Raw genomic sequence first — 23,025 nt, 5'->3', positions numbered from 1 at the left:
TGGATGAATAAAGAGCTAGCTTCTTCTTTTGAAGCGGGAGAGGGCTGCGTATACAGGGACTACAGAGTACGTGGTGAGCAAGTGAATGGTTTAGTCATCCATGTACCATCAGCAACGCACCACGTATACATACTGCAAGTGGTAAAGACGCCCATCTGTCATTTTCAAACACACAACATAATCCACAGGTTCTGTAAGGCGTCATGTGTATGCAGGAGGGCTTGCGCGTGTGTGTGTGTGGTTGGGGGGGGGGGCATAGTGTGACAGTGCAGTGCCACCCCCACATTATCCGCCTCCTTGTTCTACTCATGCCCGCCTGTGTTGGCACTCACATTGTGGTGTCCGCTGGAGAGAGAGGCAGAGAGCCAAGAATATTCTCTGTGCCAAAAGTGCTATACTTGCTTGGGCACACAAGGTTGAAGTTGTCAAGACACGCTTGGTGTGTATATAATACGGGTGTATATTCGAGCATCAATATGCATGTGGTGTGTGTGTGTGTGTGTGTGTGTGTGTGTGTGTGGGAGACGTGGGTCTTATCCTCTACATAAGGCTGTTTCGCATCTGCTGGGATATGCAAACACACACGCGCAGCTGCTCTATTCTGCTGCTTAGCACCGGCTCAGTTGCAGAGCAGTGCCACCCACACAGCTTCACATAAACACACTAACTATCTTAGTGGTACTCGTCTCTCTTGACATTACCTCTAGACGTCGAAGAACGCTCGTGAGATGTAGAGCAATGTTGCATAATTGTATTTGTTTTTATTCTATATTCTCATTGAATAGGCCTGCAGGATGAGCCCATATAAACAATATATACATCGGAATATTTGTGTCTATCATGAGACGAGCTGCATGCATCTCAATGCAAACATTACTGTGTTTTGCCAATTGCCTTCTTTATAGGTCATTGACCAAGTCATACATTTCTGCTGGTTATCACATAGAGCCTTGGGGAACCGAGGATAGATGTTAGAGGACGGTGCCCAAGAGAATGACGTGGAAATCATACACTCAGAAACAGAGAGAAACTTGAGATTGAGAGATAGAGACAGACATAGCTGAATAAAGAGACCAAGAAAGACAGAGACCAAGAGAGAGCGAGGGCTGGAGCCTTCCCCATGGTCCCCTGAGATGGGATGGGCGGTTGGAGGTGCATTATGGGAACAAAGCGGCCAACAGCAGGGCATCAGTGGTGATTAGCACTCTGGCGCCGTGCGAGTCGACAGGTGGACACTAAACAGGTGCTCAACTAACATGTATCTGGGGGAATGAGCAACTTAGAGAATGGGGGAAAAATAACCACCCACTGTCCTTGGAAACTATAGTACAGACTCCGAGGTATCCCGGCCAGGTGATATTTTGGTTAAGTTGGACGATTAATGGAAAACATTTATTTGGAGAAATGATTGTGGTGGAAAAATAAGATTTTGCTGTGAGCATCAAAATACTTAAGTCCTTGCTGGAATAACTTTGTTCTTACATGAACCAGTGTGTGTGTGTGTGTGTGTGTGTGCGTGTGCGTGTGTTTGTGGTAGGCCTACCTGTCTCCGGATCATGTCTAGGTTGTCCCTGCCCTGGTTTAAGAGCTGCTCCACCATCTTAGGGTCTTCTACACTCCGGTTTGCCCTGAAGGCATCTTGCACCCGGCGCAAGGCGTACGTCCTGAATGAAAACACAAATTCTACACTTATCAACATACCCATAAAACTCTGGAGGAATACATATACGGCATTCAGTATACACATCAATAACAAATGAAGCAATCGATTAACGTGGCACTTGTCAAAGTGAGGAAAATCCTAATTTAACGGCACACGTTAACGATGCATCGTAACACAGTGAAAATGTGGAAACCCCGGCCCAATCCGATTCATTCAACGCACCACAAAGCATTCGGTCTGCTACATAAAAATCCAAAGAACCCCATTTACAAGACTCATTTATACCGATGGAGGGAAATACCCCCCACCCTTCAATTGGATTAGAGAAACCACTGTTAGCCGAAGGGCTGTGCCGTGTGAATCAGCCTTCTAGTTAAGGGGTTGTGGATAATGGGGTTCTCCATTCGCTGGAAAGCGAGAGGCTGGAAACAAGTGGCTGTTAGCTTTTATCTGGCAGCCGAAGCCCTGTGTGAAGTGGGCAGGAAGTGTTATGCGAAGATCAAATTGGCATCCTTGGCACCCAGGGAGGCTCCTGTGCTGAGAGATGAACTGACAAGCAGCTCCTTATTGACAGCCAGGACCCATCTTTTTTTCCCCAAAACAGGATGAGTATGAAGGATGAGTATGAAGTGAACAAGCGAGTGCGAAAGAGTATGAGTAAGTGTATATAGTGAGGGAGGTTCTTCAAAAACTGGTTGAAAAAATTATAATTAACAGTACGGTTCTGACAAAAGAAGAAAACGTTGGTTACCCACTGAAGAAAAAGTAGCAGAGCGGTTGTTCTCCTAGACTGATGGGAATCTCCATTTTTATATATATATAAAAAAAATGTAACCTTTATTTAACTAGGAAAGTCAGTTAAGAACAAATTCTTATTTACAATGACGGCCTACCCCGGCCAAACCCAGACTAGGACAAATTGTGCTCCACCCTATGGAACTCCCAATCACGGCAGGATGTGATGCAGCCTGGATTCAAACCAAGTACTGCAGTGACGCCTCTTCCACTGAGATGCAATGCCAATTGGGAGGCAGAGGAGGATTTGAAGCAAACAAATAACATATCAATTTGTTGAGTCTAAGGTGCATTTGCATGATCTAATTATTAGTTGCTGAGTTAGTACAATTGGATCTGCTTTAAAAAATTTAAAAATACAGCAGCTGAATTTTTAAACATGACCAATCAAGCTATTCTATTTTCAGGTCACCAAGACATACTTCGGAAAAAATAGCCCAAAGCCTTCTAATGGCGAACCACCAACTTAACACAACAGGACAAAAGCAAAACCTTTTTCTCTGGAGTACATCAATGACATGATTCATAATAAAATGGTACTTTAACGTAATTCTTATAACATCCTCATAGGCATATTTTTGCAAAATCGCTAGGCCCAACGAAATCAATAGCCTCTCTCGTCAATGGCTATAAGCAGTGATTGAAACGCTCACGATTAAGTTACTTAGTTTGCGTAAACCAAAAATGATGTTACTGATTGCAAGTTGACTGGTAATATGTAACGGATTACATTTAGAAAGTAACCTACCAAGCCTTGTTGATATGCCATAGAGACCAGCTTGAGGCACACTGCGAGGTCTGCTTAAGACTGCTGGTCAATTAGTCTACACAGTGTGCACTTCGTCCATGGTATGGGAATAATTGAGTCATCAAAAGAATACGAGGATGGGGCCTATTACGACAGCCGGAGAAGAAATCACCCCATCTGCCGTTCAGTTGTGACAGGAGAGCGGGGAGCTCAAGACAGATTATGGAAGGAAGAATGACGTGTGTTCTAGAGAGAAGAAAATGCATCTTCATGCCTTTACCAAGTGAGTAATCTTGGATCACACAATCAAAAGTGAATCATCAGATTAGCTGAGAACCTAAAGCAAACGCAATTTCCTGCACCAAAGGGATACTTTAGTTTTAGGCCCAGACCACAGACATGTCTGAATACCAGTTTTGACTGAATAAAATGCCCCAATTCTTACATTAAAAAAAGTTATCACGGTCACGAATGTGGCCTTAAAGCTTTAACATATTCAAATGACTGCGTGAAATTCAGCCAGTGTCAGCTTTTGGCAGGAAAGCGCACTGGAACACCCCCCAGGCTAAGCTGACAGTTTATACACTGAGCGAACAAAACATTATTAAGGACACCTGCTCTATCCGTGACAGACTCACCAGGTGAAAGCTATGATCCCTGATTGATGTCACTTGATAAATCCACTTAAAATCAGTGTAGATGAAGGGGACTAGGGAGTTTAAATGGAGGGTTTTTAAGACTTGAGAATTGAGATAGATTGTGTGTATGTGTGCAATTAAGAGGGTGAATGGGCAGGACCCGATTTAAGTGCCTATGAACAGGGTATAATAGCAGGTGCCAGGCATACCAGTTTGTGGCAAGAACTACAATGATGCTGGGTTTTTCCACGCTTAACAATTTCCCATGTGTATTAAGAATGCTCCACCACCCAAAGGACATCCAGCCAACTTGACACAACTTTGGGAAGCATTGGAGTCAACATGGGCCAGCATCCTTTTGGAACGCTTTCACCACCTTGTAGAGTCCATGCCCTGATGAATTGGGGGGGAAAAGGGTGGGTGCAACTCAATATTAGGAAGGTGGTCTTCATCTTCTGTACACTCAGTGTAGAGGGGTGAGGAGGAGCACCACGGACCCTTCGTGTCCAGAAGTAATTTAGCCATTCATTGTAGTCATTGCTCTCTGTAGAGTTGACATTTTCTCGTGTCAATAAACTTTCCTGGATTACTCATTATAGTAATAAAGTCTCATTTAATTAACAAACACAGTCAGTTAAAAAATGGATAAGGGTACAATGTGTATAAATATCTGACTGTGTTGACAAAACCACTACATATCCTGTCAAGCCAAGTGAGGAGAGGCTGCCTGCTGTCAAAGTTCCAAGACCAGTCAGAAACGTGCAGCTAATCTACACCAATGACCCCAGTGGATCTGAAAACTGAACATGGATCCGCGTTAAGTAGCAAAGATATACTTTGCCACCGTAGTCTTACGACAGATCTCGAACCAGTCATGACTATTCAACAACAACGAAGATATTTCTTTCTGGCGAATTTCTAGTTACATGGTTGCATAACGAGTTAAAGTTGCGGGCGCAATATTTGAGTATGAAAACTAGCATAGTTCAGCTAGCCAGCTAGTTTAGACGGGGAAAACGAGCTCGGGCCGCACATGCACACTAGGCTAATTATTGTAGTTTTTATGTCCTGATATCAGAAAAAGTTTTGATTAAACAATTTACATGAGTATTTACATGAGTATTCAGACCCCTGAACTCCGGTCCATCCTGTTTCCATTGATCATCCTTGAGATGTTTCTACAACTTGGGAGTCGACCTGTGGTAAATTCAATTGATTGTGCCTTTCCAAATCATGTACACTGTCTATATAAAAGTTCCACAGTTGAAAGTGCATGTCTGAGCAAAAACCATGCCATGAGTTTAACGGAATTGTCCACAGAGCTAAGAGAAAGGATTGCGTCAAGGCACATATCTGGGGAAGTGTACCAAAAAATGTCTGCAGCAAGTTCCCCAAGAACACAGTGCCTGATTTAAATTGAAGAATTTTGGGACCACAAAGACTATTCCTAGAGCTGGGCGCCCAGTTACACTGAGCAATCAGGGGAGAAGGGCCTTGGTCAGGGAGGTGACCAAGAACCTAATGGTGACTCTGACAGAGCGCTAGAGTTCCTCTGTGGAGAACGTTCCAGAAGGACAACCATCTCTGCAGCACTCCACCAATCAGGCCTTTATGGTAGGGTAGCCAGACAGAAGCCACTCAGTAAAAAGGCACATGACAGCCTGCTTAGAGTTTGCCAAAAGGGACCTAAGGACTCTCAAACCATGAGAAACGAGATTCTCTGGCCATCCCTATGGTGAAGCATTGTGGCAGCATCATGCTGTGGGGATGTTTTTCAGTGGCAGGGACTGGGAGACAAGTCAGGATAGAGGGAAAGCTTGACTCGCCAGTATTTGGGGAGTTTGACATTCTTCTCTGCAGATCCTCTCAAGCTCTGTCAGGTTGGCTGGGGAGCGTTGCTGCACAGCTATTTTCAGGTCTCTCCAGAGATGTTCGATCGGGTTCAAGTCCGGGCTCTGGCTGGGCCACTCAAGGGCATTCAGAGACTTGTTCCGAAGCCACTCCTGCGCTGTTTTGGATGTGTGCTTAGGGTCGTTGTCCTATTGGAAGGTGAACCTTCGCTCCAGTCTCAAGCTTACTGGAGCAGGTTTTCATCAAGGATCTCTGTACATTGCTATGTTCATTTTTCCCTCTATCTAGACTAGTATCCCAGTCCCTGCCACTGAAAAACATTCCCACAGCATGAGTCTGCCACAGTCATGCTTCACCGTAGGGATGGTGCCAGGTTTCCTCCAGACGTGACGCTTGGCATGCAGGCCAAAGAGCTCAATCTTGGTTTCATCAGACCAGAGAATCTTGTTTTTGTCATGGCCTGAGAGTTCTTTTAAGTACCTTTTGACAACCTTCAAGCGGGCTGACATGTGCCTTTTACTGGTGGAGTGCTGCAGAGATGGTTGTCCTTCTGGAACATTCTCCCATCTCCACAGAGAATCTCTGGAGCTCCGTCAGAGTGACCATTGAGTTCTTGGTCACCTCCCTGACCAAGGCCCTTCTCCCCTGATTTCTCGGCTTGGCCGGGCGATGAGATCTAGGAAGTCTTGGTGATTCCAAAATTGTTCCATTTAAGAATGATGGAGGACAGTGTTCTTGGAGACCTTCAATGCTGCAGAAATGTTTTGGTATCCTTCCCCAGAACTGTGCCTTGACACAATTCTGTCTCGGAGCTCTGTGGACAATTACTTCAACCTCATGGCTTGGTTTTTGCTTTGACATGCACTGTCAACTGTGGGACCTTATAAAGACAGGTGTGTGCCTATCCAAATCATGTCCAATCAATTTAATTTACCACAGGTGGACACCCATCAAATTGTAGAAACATCAAGGATGATCAATGGGATAGGATGCACATGAGCTAAATTTAGTCTCATGGGAAAGGGTCTGAATACTTATGTAAACAAGGTGTTTTTATAGTTACATTTGCAAACATTTCTAAAAAACTGTTTTTGCTTTGTTATTATGGGATATTGTGTAGATTAATGAGGAAAATGTTTGATTTAATCCATTTTAGAATAAGGCTGGAACGTACCAAAATGTGAAGGGGTCAATACTTTCCAAATGTCCTGTAGGTACCTAAATGGCAGGGTTTATTATTAACATTGTTGTAGTTTTTGATGTTAGAGTTGACAGAAATGGCCATTTGGGAACCAAAATGGAGGAGGCTCCACATTACAGTATGAAGCAGTGATTAGTGTTCTCCAGATACATCTCTCCTAATGAGGAATGAGAAAGAAAACAAGGAGAAAAAACATTTGCTTTGAAATGACGTACTAAATATGAACCAATAACAATTGACAAAGGTGTTCTCAAAGCCAAACAAGGCATACATCATTCTGTACTGTTTGAAGAGAAAACATGGGTTCTATCTTTTCGCTGTAAACATGACTGAATATAGGTGCACTCAAATCCCTCAAACATGTCTGCAGGGAAACACTCAGACAGATGTGTAGAGATTTCACAGAGAATAACACTCCATGTGGCACAAGGGTGGCTTTCCATGATCACTTATTTAGCCACGTCTTTTCAAGGTTTTAATTCTTGACTCTCTGCTTGATGAATAAGAGCCATCGCACACAGTTGCACATGAATCGTCACCGACTCCACACTAGCACAGTGTTAGCGCTGGAAGCCACAGGGGAAAAGTTAAAAATAACGCAAGACCTACTTATGCCAGTCTGCCCTTGCTATGATAAGGTTCATATTCTGCAGTGTGTCTGCAATAAAGCCTACATCTCTCCCTCACAGAATATCTCATCTCTCCCCATCTCAGTCTTATCTTCCCTCTCAGTCTTTCTCTCCGAGACTCTCTTGGAGTTTCCCGCTCCCCCCCACCCCCGTTCTCTCATATTTTCTCTTACTTCAGCACATCTGCTATTCATTCATGTTATTCCCTCTCCCACTCGATCCTTCTCTGCCCACCTCACACAGTCTTCCCCTGTGGCTCTCACAAGGCTCTCTACATTACCCTTCTCCTGAATTGTGCACTTCAACACTCCCCATCATGGATTTGAAAGCGTTGAAATGGCTTACGCTTCGGCCGGAGTGAGTTTCCACCATTGGTAATGCATGAGCGGTGAAGAGAATCAAAAAGCATCCTCTCATGCGTCCTCTGGTTAATTTTCCACGTTTGCCTGTAAACGCAGTGATATTGCTGCAGCCAATTTGAAGCACTGTCTGGGGACATACGTGGCTTAAGTTTTTTGACCATAAAGTTAAAACAGCACCTTTAGGTCTATTACGCGATCCCTAACCAGGCGTAACACACTTTAAAGTTGTACCGACAGCGTCTTCACTGCTTTGCAGATGAAACAAACGGACAATCATAAGTAAAATCTATAAAATTCCTAGTTTATGCTACAAAACCAAAAAAGATAGGTTTTCAAAATGGGTTCTATTTGACTCAATTCCATGACATACAGTAAGGCAATGTTGGCAGAATAGGTGGATGCAGTTTAATGCATAATTAATAGAATTCACCAATACAGTTCTTGGTATTCCAAAAAACATTGCTATAAGGTTGTAAATCACAGCTGGCCTGATACATTGTTTGCTGTCTCTACACATTCGGGACGCACTGCTTGTTTCAATTACTAAATATTTCGAACAAAAATGGATGACTAAATAAGGCTGGGAATGTCAAATTCATACTAGCAAAGTCAATGATCACAAGTCAGTCATAATGTGACTAATAGGCTAGCGTATGTGTCAAGCACAAGGGCCGCGGGCCGAATAGGACGCACAAGCGAGTCAACTGACACAAATGACTGATGATTGGTTGAAAGAAATTGATAAGAAGAAAATTGTGGGAGCAGTACTGTTAGATTTCAGTGCAACCTTTAATATTATTTACCATAACCTGTTGTTGAAAAATAACATGTGTTATGGCTTTTCAATCTCAGCTCTGAATCAACGATATGGAAATCTAATAGAACTCAATGGGTTTTCTTTAATGGACGTTTCTCTCATGTCAAACATGTAAAGTGTGGTGTACCGCAGGGCAGCTCTCTAGGCACTCTACTCTTTTCAATGTTTTACTAATGACCTACCAGTGGCATTAAACAAAGCATGCATGTCCATGAACGCTGATGAGTCAACCATATAAGCATCAGAAACCACAGCTAATGAAGTCACTGAAACCCTTTCATGCGTGAGTTCCAAATATCTCTAACGGTTGCCCCAGTGAGTTTTTTTTATGCACGTAATGTTAGAACATTCTCTCCTTTCCAGAATGCGATTGTTACGCAACAGTACATTTAATCAGCGCAGCCTATTTTTATTTATAGGCGGTTTTCAACTTGTCAATTTCAAATAATTTTCTAATAAGTTTTTTATTTTCTAAGAAAAGTTTGAATTGAGGTGTGTTCCTCATTCATCCATATAAAGTTGAAATTTTTACTTTTGCGGACCAATTAATTTTTTTTTTTACATTTCTGACCCAGACAAAATTCCCCAAACACTTCCCAATTGTTCGTGCAGTTCAAGTCTGCAGACATTTGCTCATCTCCCGTCCTGCACACACGTTCACATTTTCCATCTGTTGCCTGCATTGCAGTCATAGTTATTAATCTATTATTCCACTTGGTCATTTTCTGAGTACATTCCACAAAGCTGTTTATCATGTCCGCCTTATCCACTGCTCCCAATTTGAGGTCATAGTCAAGCACACAGTCTGGTTTGATTTCTCTCTCTTCCGTCAGGTGGTCAACCTTCCCTGTGGCCGACATGGTTGCTGTATGGACAGTGGATAGGACATGATGTCTCGTTTGTCATGCCACTTTACTGCCAGCTGTTGACATTTCTTAGTTTGTATAAAGGGTCATTTAGGATGGCAGTAGCATTGTTGATGAAATGCAGTCATCGCAGCAGAACTAGGAAGCAGTCTTGGGAAAAGAAGGAAGTTGCAAACATAGGATCTGTGCTCCAATATTCTCTTAGGGAGTTCTTCTTTACTATCCCCATGAGAAGGACGGTCGGCAGGAAGGTATACATTTCACTAATTGTGGTCGTCACATATTCAGCGAGTTTCCCCCTCACTCCTGGCTCTCACTTCTCTTGTAGCTCCAAGGCATAGTGATTGCTCTGTCTTCCACCAGCTCCTTTGTCAGAAACAACTTGAAGCACTCTGCCTCAGATGGAAATTGCAAGGGGTGTTGCACTCCAGACTGGGACTCATCAAAGCAAACAGCAGGGCCAGGAGGGGTGAAATGGCTGGCAGCCTTCTAGCTACCACAGAACTCCTGTACTTCACCCACTATCGGTCTGCCTCCATCACCTTCAAAGGGAACTGGGACTTTGTCAGTGGACAAGGGGTCCTCAGATTCAGGGTTCTCAATGGCAGCTCCTCACTGTCACTGTCAGAATCTGATTCCTTACTTTCAGATTTTAAAAATGTTCCAGAATTTCCGCATTTGTGAGTTCTCCTTCTGAAAGACATTGCTAATGCTACAGCTTAATTTTCCATCCTCATGTCATCTATTTTGTGAAGTGCACCAGTCCATCCTGCAGCAAAGCACCCCCACAACATGATGCTGCCACCCCCGTGCTTCATGGTTGGGATGGTTTTCTTCGGCTTGCAAGCCTCCCCCTTTTTCCTCCAAACATAACGATGGTCATTAGGGCCAAACAATTTTTTTTTTTTTTTCATCAGACCAGAGGACATTTCTCCAAAAAGTATGATATTTGTTCCCATGTGCAGTTGCAAACCGTAGTCTGGCTTTTTTAATGGCGGTTTTGGAGCAGTGGCTTCTTCCTTGCTGAGCGGCCTTTCAGGTTATGTCGATATGGGACTCGGTTTACTGTGTGTGTAATATATGTAAATAACCCACACATACCACACACACACACTTTTGTACCCATTTCCTCCAGTATCTTCACAAGGTCTTTTGCTGTTCTTCTGGGATTGATTGATTTGATTTGCTCTGAGACATACTAACCCCATCAGACATGCCACCTGGGGTCTTTTCACAGTCCACCAAATCCAGAACAAATTCAAGAAAGCGTACAGTATTGTATAGAGCCATTATTGCATGGAACTCCGATCCATCTCATATACCTCAAACAAACAACAAACATGGTTTCAAAAGAACAGATAAAGCAACACCTCACGGCACAATGCCTCTCCCCTATTTGACCTAGATAGTTTGTGTTTATGCATTGATACGTAGGCTACATGTGCCTTTTTTTAAACTTATGTTGTTCTGTCCTTGAGCTGTTGTCAATTAATGTTCTGTATTGTCATGTTCTGTGTGGACCACAGGAAGAGTAGCTTGTTGCTTTTCCAATAGCTAAAGGGGATCCTAATAAAATAGCAAACAGTAAAGTAATCTACTTTCTGAAATTACAGCATGATTCACTTGCATCTGTGAATTCAACTTCAAAATTGTGCTGCTCTTGTTTGTTCTGTTTGCAGCGGACAGCAGAAGGAAAGTGTATAGACAGGTCACAGTAGCTAAGCTACTAAAATGTTGCAGTCTGGCCTTGGTTTTTAAAGCTCGACAATGATTAACCAAAAAACAAAACACCATGCAAAGGAGAAACATATAGGCCTATTACAGCAACATTTGAGCAGTAGCCTATGCTGACTAATCAACTAAAATATATTGAGTGCACCATACAGCAATGCAGCATTCAACTGCACCGGTGATCCATGCAATGCAAAAAGTTTAAACGTTACAACAACCTATAACTACAGTTGTCATTTGGTGTTCAGAACTTTTTGATTCGGGTCGTAGCATATTACGCAAATCTGCAAGCATAGCAGCAAAGGCTGGACAACTATTATTTTGCTCTTTTTTTGTTGGCAGACAGGCCATGTATTTGGCAGGCAGGGAGACAAGTTCCCATTCAGTTACGTAGGTTGGGACAGGCATGCATTGGAAGGCAAGCTGCAGAAGGACGGGCAGGCTGCCATTCCCCATCGTTAAACAATACAATTTCGACAGCCAACTAGCTGAAAAGTTTGAGAGAGTTTATCTAGCTAGAGTTTCTTCGTTATATTTTAGCTCATCTTGCTCTGGCTAGCATTAGTTGTTGATCTTGTTGATGTGCATAGGCAACAGAGAGACTACTTTTCATGGTTTGATCAATAGGACTGAAGTTCACAAATGTAAGGGAACTCCTGTGGTAATTACATATTTACAGAAATCCATTCAGATGTATTGTGACTTTTGGCGAATGCGATCTAATAACCTGAAGTGCTGTTGCTACTGCCTGTAAAGTCCACAGTCCAGTTCAATGTGAATGATGACAGGCCCGTGTGATATAAATGGTTTATTTGCATATAGGCCTAATGTAGTGCTGATTGGCTATGACGCACCCATCTGCATAGACATCGGTCCTGGACAAAACAGATGTTTTTATTAGGTTTTATCTATGGCAGTGTCTATTAATTGTCCAAGCACACAGCCATTTTCCCACTCTATATTGCTATTGAATTTTCACAAATGCCTTAGAATGTTTGAGAATGATGTATTCTATGAATTTATTAAAATGTTAAAGTCACCATGTGCTCACTTGTCAGAAAATGTCAAAAAGAAAATAAAGGGGTGTATATGAACAGATTTTTAGATATGTTGCTAAAATACTCAGTTTCACTTTAAGCAGAGTGAGAAAGAGGTGTCTCTTTAAGCCTTCAATTATTAATCAGGGCTGTTCTGTGCCACAGACAGCATCATGCTTTGTTGCACAATGCAACATTATTCTAACTGACATTGGCTGTCCGTACCTCACAATTATTTTATCATTGTCAAAGATACATGTTTTCAGTGACTTACTTAAAGTTTGCATAAATAGGCCTAAAGAAACAACTTATTGAACGTTGGGGAGAATAATAGCCTATAAGTGGGCTTACTACAATTGCAAAGGTGACCAGTTGTAAGCTAGATCACAGAGCAGTGGCAAAAGTTGCGAGCAAGGTAATTCATAATTGCAGTTGTGACGCAAATCTAGGTGCACAAGACTAGCCGTTGTGAGATAATCAGTGTAGTGCAACTGCAATAAAGACTATTTACCTGTAACGCACTCAGCCCCTCTTACTGAAATGGAAAGGACCGTATCTCAAATAAGATTGGCCCCATCCCCTCCCATATAGGGACTGAAAATATGAAATATGGTAGCTCCACTTAAAAAGACTCCCCATTCATTTATTTATTTATATATTTATATATATTGATATATTTATATATATATATATATTTATATATATTTTTTTTTGCCATTTTCTCATTAGTCCATTGACTAATGAGAAATGTCCTGAGTGTGACCAGTTTATTTTTGGATGCTATATTCAGACAGACATTCCCAGAAGTAATGACAGCATAACAATCATCCAAACCAGAAAATGTAAGCTACATTGGTCCGAGCCCTAATTGAGGAAAGATTGATGTAACACAAGCGGTCATATTTAGCTAACTCTCATCTGACAGAAACCACAATATGGATTAGCTAATAGCAATTACTATTTGCAATTAATCACGTCACTGGTGAGCTCACCATTCATTGAAATAATTCAGTAGTACACGTTCAATAAAATCGGAAGTAATCCGACGATGGGTAGTTTATGCGTGCCACGTTTGTTTTTTCACGTCAACCAAAGATATAAGACAAGATAAGTTGTCTGTTTGTGAGTTGAAGGGGGTGTGTTGACTACGATCATTCACATCCCTTCATTCACTTCTGAAAGTTTACCCGAAAGATGAGTGAACATGGCGCCACACATACAGTGGGGCAAAAAAGTATTTAGTCAGCCACCAATTGTGCAAGTTCTCCCACTTAAAAAGATGAGTGAGGCCTGTAATTTTCATCATAGGTACACTTCAACTATGACAGACAAAATTAGAAGAAAATAATCCAGAAAATCACATTGTAGGATTTTTAATGAATTTATTTGCAAATTACGGTGGAAAATAAGTATTTGGTCAATAACAAAAGTTTATCTCAATACTTTGTTATATACCCTTTGTTGGCAATGACAGAGGTCAAACGTTTTTCAAAGTCTTCATGAGGTTTTCACACACAGTTGCTGGTATTTTGGCCCATTCCTCCATGCATATCTCCTCTAGAGCAGTGATGTTTTGGGGCTGTTGCTGGGCAACATGGACTTTCAACTCCCTCCAAAGATTTTCTATGGGGTTGAGATTTGGAGACTGGCTAGGCCACTCCAGGACCTTGAAATGCTTCTTACGAAGCCACTCCTTCGTTGCCCGGGCGGTGTGTTTGGGATCATTGTCATGCTGAAAGACCCAGCCACGTTTCATCTTCAATGCCCTTGCTGATGGAAGGAGGTTTTCACTCAGAATCTCACGATACATGGCCCAATTCATTCTTTCCTTTACATGGATCAGTCCTCCTGGTCCCTTTGCAGAAAAACAGCCCCAAAGCATGATGCTTCCACCCCCATGCTTCACATTAGGTATGGTGTTCTTTGGATGCAACTTAGCATTCTTTGTCTTCCAAACACGACGAGTTGAGTTTTTACCAAAATAATCTATTTTGGTTTCATCTGACCATATGACATTCTCCCAATCTTCTTCTGGATCATCCAAATGCTCTCTAGCAAACTTCAGACGGGCCTGGACATGTACTGGATTAAGCAGGGGGACACGTCTGGCACTGCAGGATTTGAGTCCCGGGCAGCATAGTGTGTTACTGATGGTAGGCTTTGTTACTTTGGTCCCAGCTCTCTGCAGGTCATTCACTAGGTCCCCCTGTGTGGTTCTGGGATTTTTGCTCACCGTTCTTGTGATCATTTTGACCCCACGTGGTGAGATCTTGCGTGGAGCCCCAGATCGAGGGAGATTATCAGTGGTCTTGTATGTCTTCCATTTCCTAATAATTGCTCCCACAGTTGATTTCTTCAAACCAAGCTGCTTACCTATTGCAGATCCAGTCTTCCCAGCCTGGTGCAGGTCTACAATTTTGTTTCTGGTGTCCCTTGACAGCTCTTTGGTCTTGGCCATAGTGGAGTTTGGAGTGTGACTGTTTGAGGTTGTGGACAGGTGTTTTTTATACTGATAACAAGTTCAAACAGGTGCCATTAATACAGGTAACGAGTGGAGGACAGAGGAGCCTCTTAAAGACGAAGTTACAGGTCTGTGAGAACCAGAAATCTTGCTTGTTTGTATGTGACCAAATACTTATTTTCCACCATAATTTGCAAATAATTTCATTAAAAATCCTACAATGTTCTCGCATTTTGTCTGTCATAGTTGAAGTATACCTATGATGAAAATTACAGGCCTCTCATCTTTTTAAGTGGGAGAACTTGCACAATTGGAGGCTGACTAAATACTTTTGCCCCACTGTAGCTAGAAAACAACTTAGCATTAGCTCATCATAATCAACACAAGCGTCAAAAAAGTATTTTATACACACACATCATAGGTGTCCATTAATCAATATAATAATCTGAATGCATTGTCACCAGTACTTGAAAACATGAATAAAACTGTAAATACATTATGCTCCATACATACTGTATGCTACAGTAGAAACGACAACACGATATACAGAAAATAAGGCATTTACTTTGATAGGAATGCACACAAGTTATTATTTGTGAGGAAAACAACAATGAAGGCAATGCGAGTGCCAGTCAGAACATGTGCCAGTTTGTGCAAGACTGCGCAAATGTCTGCATACCTGATCTGCAGGAACACTGGGTAAGAGCTTGGGCTCTCCTTGAAGAGAGAAGTTTGTCTGCCTCAGTAAAGTCTCAAACATAAATTGTCCGCAACAGTGAAATGGGCTACTTCTATGTGAATTAATGAGGCGGCGGAACACACCTAAATTCCAACTGTTAGAAAATAATTTGAAATTGGCAAGTTCAAACAACCTATAGATAATTGTCAGGCAGCGTGTGTTAACTGTCTTGTTCAGTAACAATCACATTTTGGAACAGTGAGTGCATTCTGACATCACGTGCATAAAACAACTCACGCTAGGGTGACCGTTAGAGATATTTGGAACATACACTTGAAAAGGTTAACAATCCCAAAATGATTTTCATGTCTGTAGTCAAGTTTTCAAGATATTGGACTTTCATAAGCAAAGTGTCACTTACATTTTTAAAACATCATGATGATGATGCATCATCATGTGGCAAGTGACACTTTGCACCTTGAAAATACTATATCTTGAAAACTTTGTTGGTATGCAAAGCATATTGGGACTGTATCAACAGTGGAATAATAAAATCAAATCCCAAAAGATAGTTTTCAGAGTGGAGTTTTCCTTTAAGCTCTGATAGGTAGGTGGAATGTCCCTTCATAATGCTTACACCGATCTATATGTTGTAGGCAAGAGATGTACGTTTCTGGACATGGCATCTAAGCTAGCTGTGTTATTATGGGCCATACTTTTCAGCAAAGCAAATAGGGTGAAGCAACAGGGTGAATATCAAATGTACTTTGATCTGACCCGAGATCTATAGGGCCACCGTAACCTTGATATCTTATTTATTTATCCCCAATTTTCAAGCTTGTCTCATTGCTACAACTTGGGAGGCCCATACCTTGATTTCAACAGTTCTCCTTGCAAAATGCTTAACAGTCAGCGAACATGCGATAAAACATCATCCCAAGGATTGAGATTCAGGGTCCCCATATTCAGTTGCTCCCCCACATCTTCCAGTAACTCTGCCTGGTAAGTCAACAATAAAAGAGTGCTCTGATTCACTGAGCAAGTTTTTGTATGTCTTATGGAAATGCAGAAATGAGCAACGTCTTTCCAGGGAGGGAAGTGCCAGAAGCACAACATGGGGTGAAGGTGGGTAGCCAGAGACAGCTCCACCATGGGAGGCAAAGTGCTACAGAGAGTGGTGCAGAAGGCCCAGTGCATCACTGGGGCCGAGCTCCCTGCCAGCCACAGTGTTTTCCACAAGCACATGGAGTAGCCAGCTAAATTGAAAAAGAAGCCAGCCAGGCTCCCCAGGGCTAAGGGAGTTCCGTGGGGGCTTGCCCCCACCCTGGATAAGAATGGGTTCCCAAACTAGCACTATTTTGGTGGCCTCTGGTACATTCTAATGCTAGATTGCATTTACAGCCAGCAACTATCAGGAAATAACACAGATCAAATGTGTACACACTTTTACTGTGTTAGTATCATCAAATGTTGTACAATAATAATAATAAAACAAAAAGGAAACAATGTCATTTGACTGCACTGGGCCTTTAAAGAATCCTGTAAGAGCTTGCTGATCCACCTTTCCCAGAATACCCAAGACACGATCCGGGACCAAAATATTGTCAAAGGTCTAGTTCAGATCTGATATGAATGTCACGGGTCTCAGGTAATTGTCATTTTAACTGACTTTTCCATAAAGACCTATATAGAGCCGAACGAGACTGCTGCAGTAGAGACAGAAATGTAGGCCTATCATTGATGAGGCTGCTCTTCGCACTTCACGAGAGGGACGCGTGTAAGCTTGTCGTTGACCAATCATAAGTAATCAAAGTGACAATAGCCCACAGTAATCGAGCCTCTGTGTGGGGCAAAAGTTAGGATATATCTAATCAACGTAAGACAGAATTTAAAGTTAAAGGAGAAGGATAGGCTACAACATCCAGGAGCCAACAGACAGGCTGCTACTTTATATTCTGAATGGAGTTTGTAACTGTGCAGGACAAGAATGCGCATGCAGCCTCAATTAGCCTAGCTATCTAGCTATCTTATCCCGGTTTACTGAGGAATGGATTCAGTCTGGCCATTCTACCATAAAGGCCTTATTGGTGGACAGCTGCAGAGATGGGAGAACCTTCCAGAAGAACAACCATCTCCCCAGAGGAACTCTAGAGCTCTGTCACAGTGACCATCGGGTTCTTGGTTACGTCCCTGACCAAGGCCCTTCTCCCCCCGCTCAGTTTGGCCGGGCAGCCAGCTCTCGTTAATCCTTGGTCCTAAATGTCTTCCATTTAAGAATGATGGAGGTCACTATATTCTTGGGGACCTTCAATGTACATATACTGTCAACTGTGTGACCTTATATAGACAGACCTTTTCAAATCATGTCCAATTAGTTGAATTTACAACAGCTGGTCTCCAATCAAGTATTAGAATATCTCACGGTTGGTCAATGGAAACAGGATGCACCGGAGCTCAACTTCTTGTCTCATAGCAAAGGGTCTGAATACAAAGCTGTTTTCTCTTTGTCATTATGGGGTAGTGTGTTTAGATGGATTAAATTTTAAAAAATATCATTTTTAGAAAAAGGCTGTAACGTAACAAAATGTTGAAAAAGGCAAGGGGTCTGAATTACCTTCCAAAAGCACTTTATAAAAAAAAGCTGTGTAAAATAATTTTGAAATCCAAGACATAACTATATTCTTTAGAATTGCATTGTATTAACTGCATTCATTTTTATTTAGAAAGTACGTCATTGAAAGGACATGAAAATAGGAAACTCACCCATTAAGACATGTTCCAAAATATATAGACATGGCTACAGTAGGCTAGCCAAGACAAATGCTTTCTTTTTGCAGACTATCGACAGACCGCATATTGCTAGTATGTTCACTATTGAAGGTTTAATTCCTTTCCTTCTTAATGTGTTTGAGCCAATCAGTTGTGTTGTGACAAGGTAGGGGTGGTATACAGAAGATTTGGTAAAATACCAAGTCCATATTATGGCAAGAAGAGCTCAAATAAGCAGAGAAATGACAGCCCATCATTATTTTAAGACATGAAGGTCAGTCAACCTGGAAAACTTCAAGAATTTCATAAGTTCCTTGAAGTGCAATTGCAAAAACCATGTGATTGATGATGAAACTGGCTCTCGAGGACTGTCCCAGGAAAGGAAGACCCAGAGTTATCTCTGCTGCAAAGGCTAAGCTCCTTAGAGTTAACTGCAACTCATATTGTGACCCAAATAAATGCTTCAGAGTTCAAGTAACGGACACTGGGTGAATCAGGCCTTCATCGTCAAATTGTTGCTTAGAAACCACTACTAAAGGACACCAATAAGAAGAGACTTGCTTGGGCCAAGAAACACAAGCAATGGACATTAGACCGGTGGGAATCTGTCCTTTGGTCTGATGAGTCCAAATTTTAGATGTTTTATTTTTTTTTGCTTTACAATGGTATTGACATTACAGTTGATCTGGAATTATTACGTTTTTGGGGCGCTAAAATAAGGGCAATTGTTCGGACCAAGGCGATGTAAGAGTTTACGTTAGTCTTAAATTACTGTAATTATGTATTCTGTACTGCCTTATTCGCATAGTATTTACATTGTACTTTTATTTGAATCATCTGTGTTTGACATCAACCCTAAAAATGTAATATCAATATAACCCACCCTATCTTGAGATATTGGACAAAACGTGTTGAATTTAAGATTCCAGACAGATGATTTGGTGCCATTATTGACTAGGGATTAGCATTGACTAGTCATGACCAAGGACGTATATGACGACAAATAAGTGATGACTTTGCTTGCATAAACACCGTTTATGTAAACGTGGTTTCTGTTTACGTCTATTCTATGAGACCAGCCTGAACTCTTGAAGTACTATAGGCAGGTTATGGCCAAAGGTGCTAAACAGCCCAACCCCGACTAGACGATTTGAAATTGAATCACATGAACATAAGCCAGTTTTCTGTTGAAGTCTAATTTCATTTCTACACAACCCAATCTATTAGAATGTTGACCGGCAATGAGACTACTTAAACAATATATATCGCTAGCTAGAACACAGACAATAGGAAACAGCAAAGCTTTTACCTGTAATTATAAGAGGGAAATTTACTGCTTTCTTTCATAAGCTTGCGATACAGAGAAAGCACCTGTGCTGTAGACGCTGCCATCTTGCAAAAAACACTCCGACCTTCGGTCGTGCTCAGGACCTCGATTAAATGTGGTTAGTGAGCGCCAGTATAAAATTACTCTTTTCAGTTTGGCTTTAGAAAGCCTCTAAGATTGATTACCATAAAATAGTATCATAAAGATACGAAAATGACTATATTTCACGAGTAAAATACACATTATTTTCAAAACAACTGTAAATATGTCTTATTCTTTGCAGGCATATCTTCGGTCTTCTCAAAACAATCCACCGTTCCACAGTGGTAAAAGGTGAGCTAACGTTCAGCTGTGCTTTTTGTAAAGTTCTTGTTTTTTTCCCCACACACATTTCTTCTTTGTAAATGACCAACACTGCCATGTCTGAGTTTTAGTACATTGGCATAGTCAAATGATTCAACCTTCCAGGGCACACCATTCACAATCATAAACCAGATAGCTATGCTTCTATGGTTAGCATTGCGGTTAGCTTTACGAAAACCGTTGTAACGAAGAGACTAACTAGTTTGCTAGAGTTAGTTCCAGTCTATGTTATTGCATTTTCTGTTCATGTCAGGAACAGGTAAAGTGGACAACTGTAAACCTTTTTAGACATTCATATCTTCCTACTGTAGCTAGCGATCACCTGTAACGCTGGTATTGTAGAGTAGGAATTGGTTTTCTTGAAATAGATAACCACACACTTGCTTAGCCCTATATAGTACGACAAATTCATGATAGTAATCATTTACATTTGGATATTGTCTTTTAAAGGTGCAATCAGCAGTTAACTACATCCATTTTTGGACTTATAAATGAATGATATGTACCCATTGATTCTTGAAGAATATAACTTTCAATGCCTTGTGAGCTTAGTTCAACTGTTTTATCCCATCAGAAACACAGATATGATCTTGTTTTACCCCAATGTTTGTAAACATAGTACATGTAAACAAATGCTGTATAGGCTCCAAACATGGTTAAATCTGTAATATCATGGCTGGTCAGTCCATACCTCTGTCTTTTAGTTTGTGAGTGGTTACATTTCTCCAGCCCCAACCCACCGATTTTTCTTTTTACAGAAACCGTATCAGGGGTAGAGTTGATCGTTTCATCTGCAGATTGTCGCTTTTATTTAAATGTTTATTATGAATTTGGCATACTATATAGGGCTTACACTTCCTCTCTGCCACACATGACCTTCCCATGAACTGGTTATTCAACAAGACAATGTTGTATTGGCACCCGTCATAACGCATGACCCATGCCTATACATTTCATGCATTCGTCAGAAATATAAATAATCCCCAAGCAATCTGCTGTTGATATCTCATGTTCGTTTACTGTCACAGTCTAAGGTTAAGTCATTTAAACTAGGCCTATTTAATGAATAGGCTATCCCTTGAATTATAAGAATATGACAATTTGATTAGCTATCTAAGCGGTACACATACAGTTGAAGTCGGAAGATTACATACACCATAGCCAAATACATTTAAACTCAGTTTCACAATTCCTGACATTTGATCCTAGTAAAAATGCACTGTCTTAGGTCAGTTAGGATCACCACTTTATTTTAAGAATGTGAAATGTCAGAATAATAGCAGAGATAATGATTTATTTAAACTTTTATTTATTTCATCACATTCACAGTGGGTCAGAAGTTTACATACACTCAATTAGTATTTGGTTGCATTGCCTTTAAATTGTTTAACTTTGGTCAAACATTTCAGGTAGCCTTCCACAGGCTTCCCACAATAAGTTGGGTGAATTTTGGACAATACCTCCTCACAGAACTGGTGTAACTGAGTCAGGTTTGCAGGCCTCCTTGCTCGCACACACTTTTTCCGTTCTGCCCACACATTTTTATAGGTTTGAGGTCAGGGCTTTCTGATGGCCAATCCAACACCTTGACTCTGTTGTCCTTAAGCAATTTTGCCACAACTTTGGAAGTATGCTTGGGGCCATTGTCCATTTGGAAGACCCATTTGCGACCAAGCTTTGACTTTCTGACTGATGTTGCTTCAATATATCTACATAATTGTCCTTCCTCATGATGCTGCCACCCCCGCACTTCACGGTTGGGATGGTGTTCTTCGGTTTGCAAGCCTCCCTCTTTTTCCTCCAAACATAGCGTTGGTCATTAGGGCCAAACAGTTCTATTTTTGTTTCATCAAACCAGAGGACATGTCTCCAAAAAGTACGATCTTTGTCCCCATGTGCAGTTGCAAATCGTGGTCTGGCTTTTTTATGGCGGTTTTGGAGCCGTGGCTTCTTCCTTGCTGAGTGGCCTTTCATGTTATGTTGATATAGGACTCGTTTTAGTGTGGATATAGATACTTTTGTATCTGTTTCCTCCAGCATCTTCACAAGGTCCTTTGCTGTTGTTCTGGGATTGATTTGTGCTTTTCGCACCAAAGTACGTTCATCTCTAGGAGACAGAACACGTCTCCTTCCTGAGCGGTATGACGGCTGTGTGGTCCCATGGTGTTTATACTAGAGGTCGACCGATTAATCGGAATGGCCAATTAATTAGGCCCTATTTCAAGTTTTCATAACAATCGGAAATCGTTATTTTTGGGCGCCGATATGCCGGTTTTTATATATATATATATATATATGTATATTAAACCTTTATTTAATCTTTATTTAACTAGGCAAGTCAGTTAAGAACACATTCCTATTTTCAATGACGGCCTAGGAACGGTGGGTTTAACTTCCTCGTTCAGGGGCAGAAAGACAGATTTTCACCTTGTCAGCTCGGGGGATCCAATCTTGCAACCTTACAGTTAACTAGTCCAACGCAATAACGACCTGCCTCTCTCTTGGTGCACTCCACAAGGAGACTGCCTGTTACGCAAATGCAGTAAGCCAAGGTAAGTTGCAAGCTAGCATTAAACTTATCTTATAAAAACAATCAATCATAATCACTAGTTAACTACATATGGTTGATGATATTACTAGATATCGGGCCCATGAGGTGGCGCACAATTGACCCAGAATCGTACAGGGAGGGTTTGGCCAGCTTGGATGTCCTTGTCCCATCGCGCTCTAGTGACTCCTTGTGGCTGTACGGTGTTCCCTCCAACATGTTGGTGCGGCTGGCTTCCTGGCTAAGTGAGCTGTGTGTCAAGAAGCTTGGTGGGGTTGTATTTCGGGGAACGCACGGTTCTCGACCTTCGCCTCTCCCGAGTCCGTACAGGAGTTGCAGCGATGGGACAAGACTAACTACCAATTGGGTATGACGACAAGGGGTTGTTTTGAATGTTACGTTTCCATATAGAATATCTATTTTCATTTGGATACCTTGTTTTTTGCCACTCCACATATGTAAAGGGAAATTGCTATCTCATTCATGCAACATCACCCTTCTGCTAAATGACTTTGTTATCCATTGAGGTTCAGTGAAAAA

General features: G+C 41.6%; 2 protein-coding genes across 4 annotated transcripts in view; one reads left to right on the top strand and one right to left on the bottom strand.

The window, feature by feature from the left end:
* Window positions 1-1,435: 1,435 nt before the first annotated feature.
* Window positions 1,436-19,706, bottom strand: LOC118361544 (LYR motif-containing protein 4B). Its single transcript, XM_035741558.2, has 2 exons — window positions 19,557-19,706; window positions 1,436-1,664 (listed from the first exon to the last, which is right to left on the bottom strand). The coding sequence occupies exons 1-2, from the start codon at window positions 19,637-19,639 to the stop codon at window positions 1,451-1,453; spliced, it is 297 nt and encodes a 98-aa protein (XP_035597451.2). The 5' UTR covers window positions 19,640-19,706; the 3' UTR covers window positions 1,436-1,450.
* Window positions 19,673-23,025, top strand: part of LOC118361543 (phenylalanine--tRNA ligase, mitochondrial-like) — a 118,814-nt gene continuing 115,461 nt past the window's right edge. Inside the window, exons 1-2 of one of the 3 annotated variants that reach the window (XM_035741556.1) lie at window positions 19,673-19,692; window positions 19,858-19,907. In XM_035741556.1, coding sequence (XP_035597449.1) covers window positions 19,688-19,692; window positions 19,858-19,907 — 55 coding nt within the window. In that variant the 5' untranslated portion in view covers window positions 19,673-19,687. Of the gene's footprint in view, window positions 19,693-19,857; window positions 19,908-20,168; window positions 20,197-23,025 lie in introns of those variants that run through there. The other 2 variants (XM_052483236.1, XM_035741557.1) reach the window with 2 other exon arrangements.

The sequence above is a fragment of the Oncorhynchus keta genome, chromosome 28, assembly GCF_023373465.1.
Source record: "Oncorhynchus keta strain PuntledgeMale-10-30-2019 chromosome 28, Oket_V2, whole genome shotgun sequence".
Lineage (NCBI taxonomy): Eukaryota > Metazoa > Chordata > Actinopteri > Salmoniformes > Salmonidae > Oncorhynchus > Oncorhynchus keta.
Note: the sequence above shows the minus strand (reverse complement) of the source record. Positions and strands in the feature narration are given on the sequence as shown.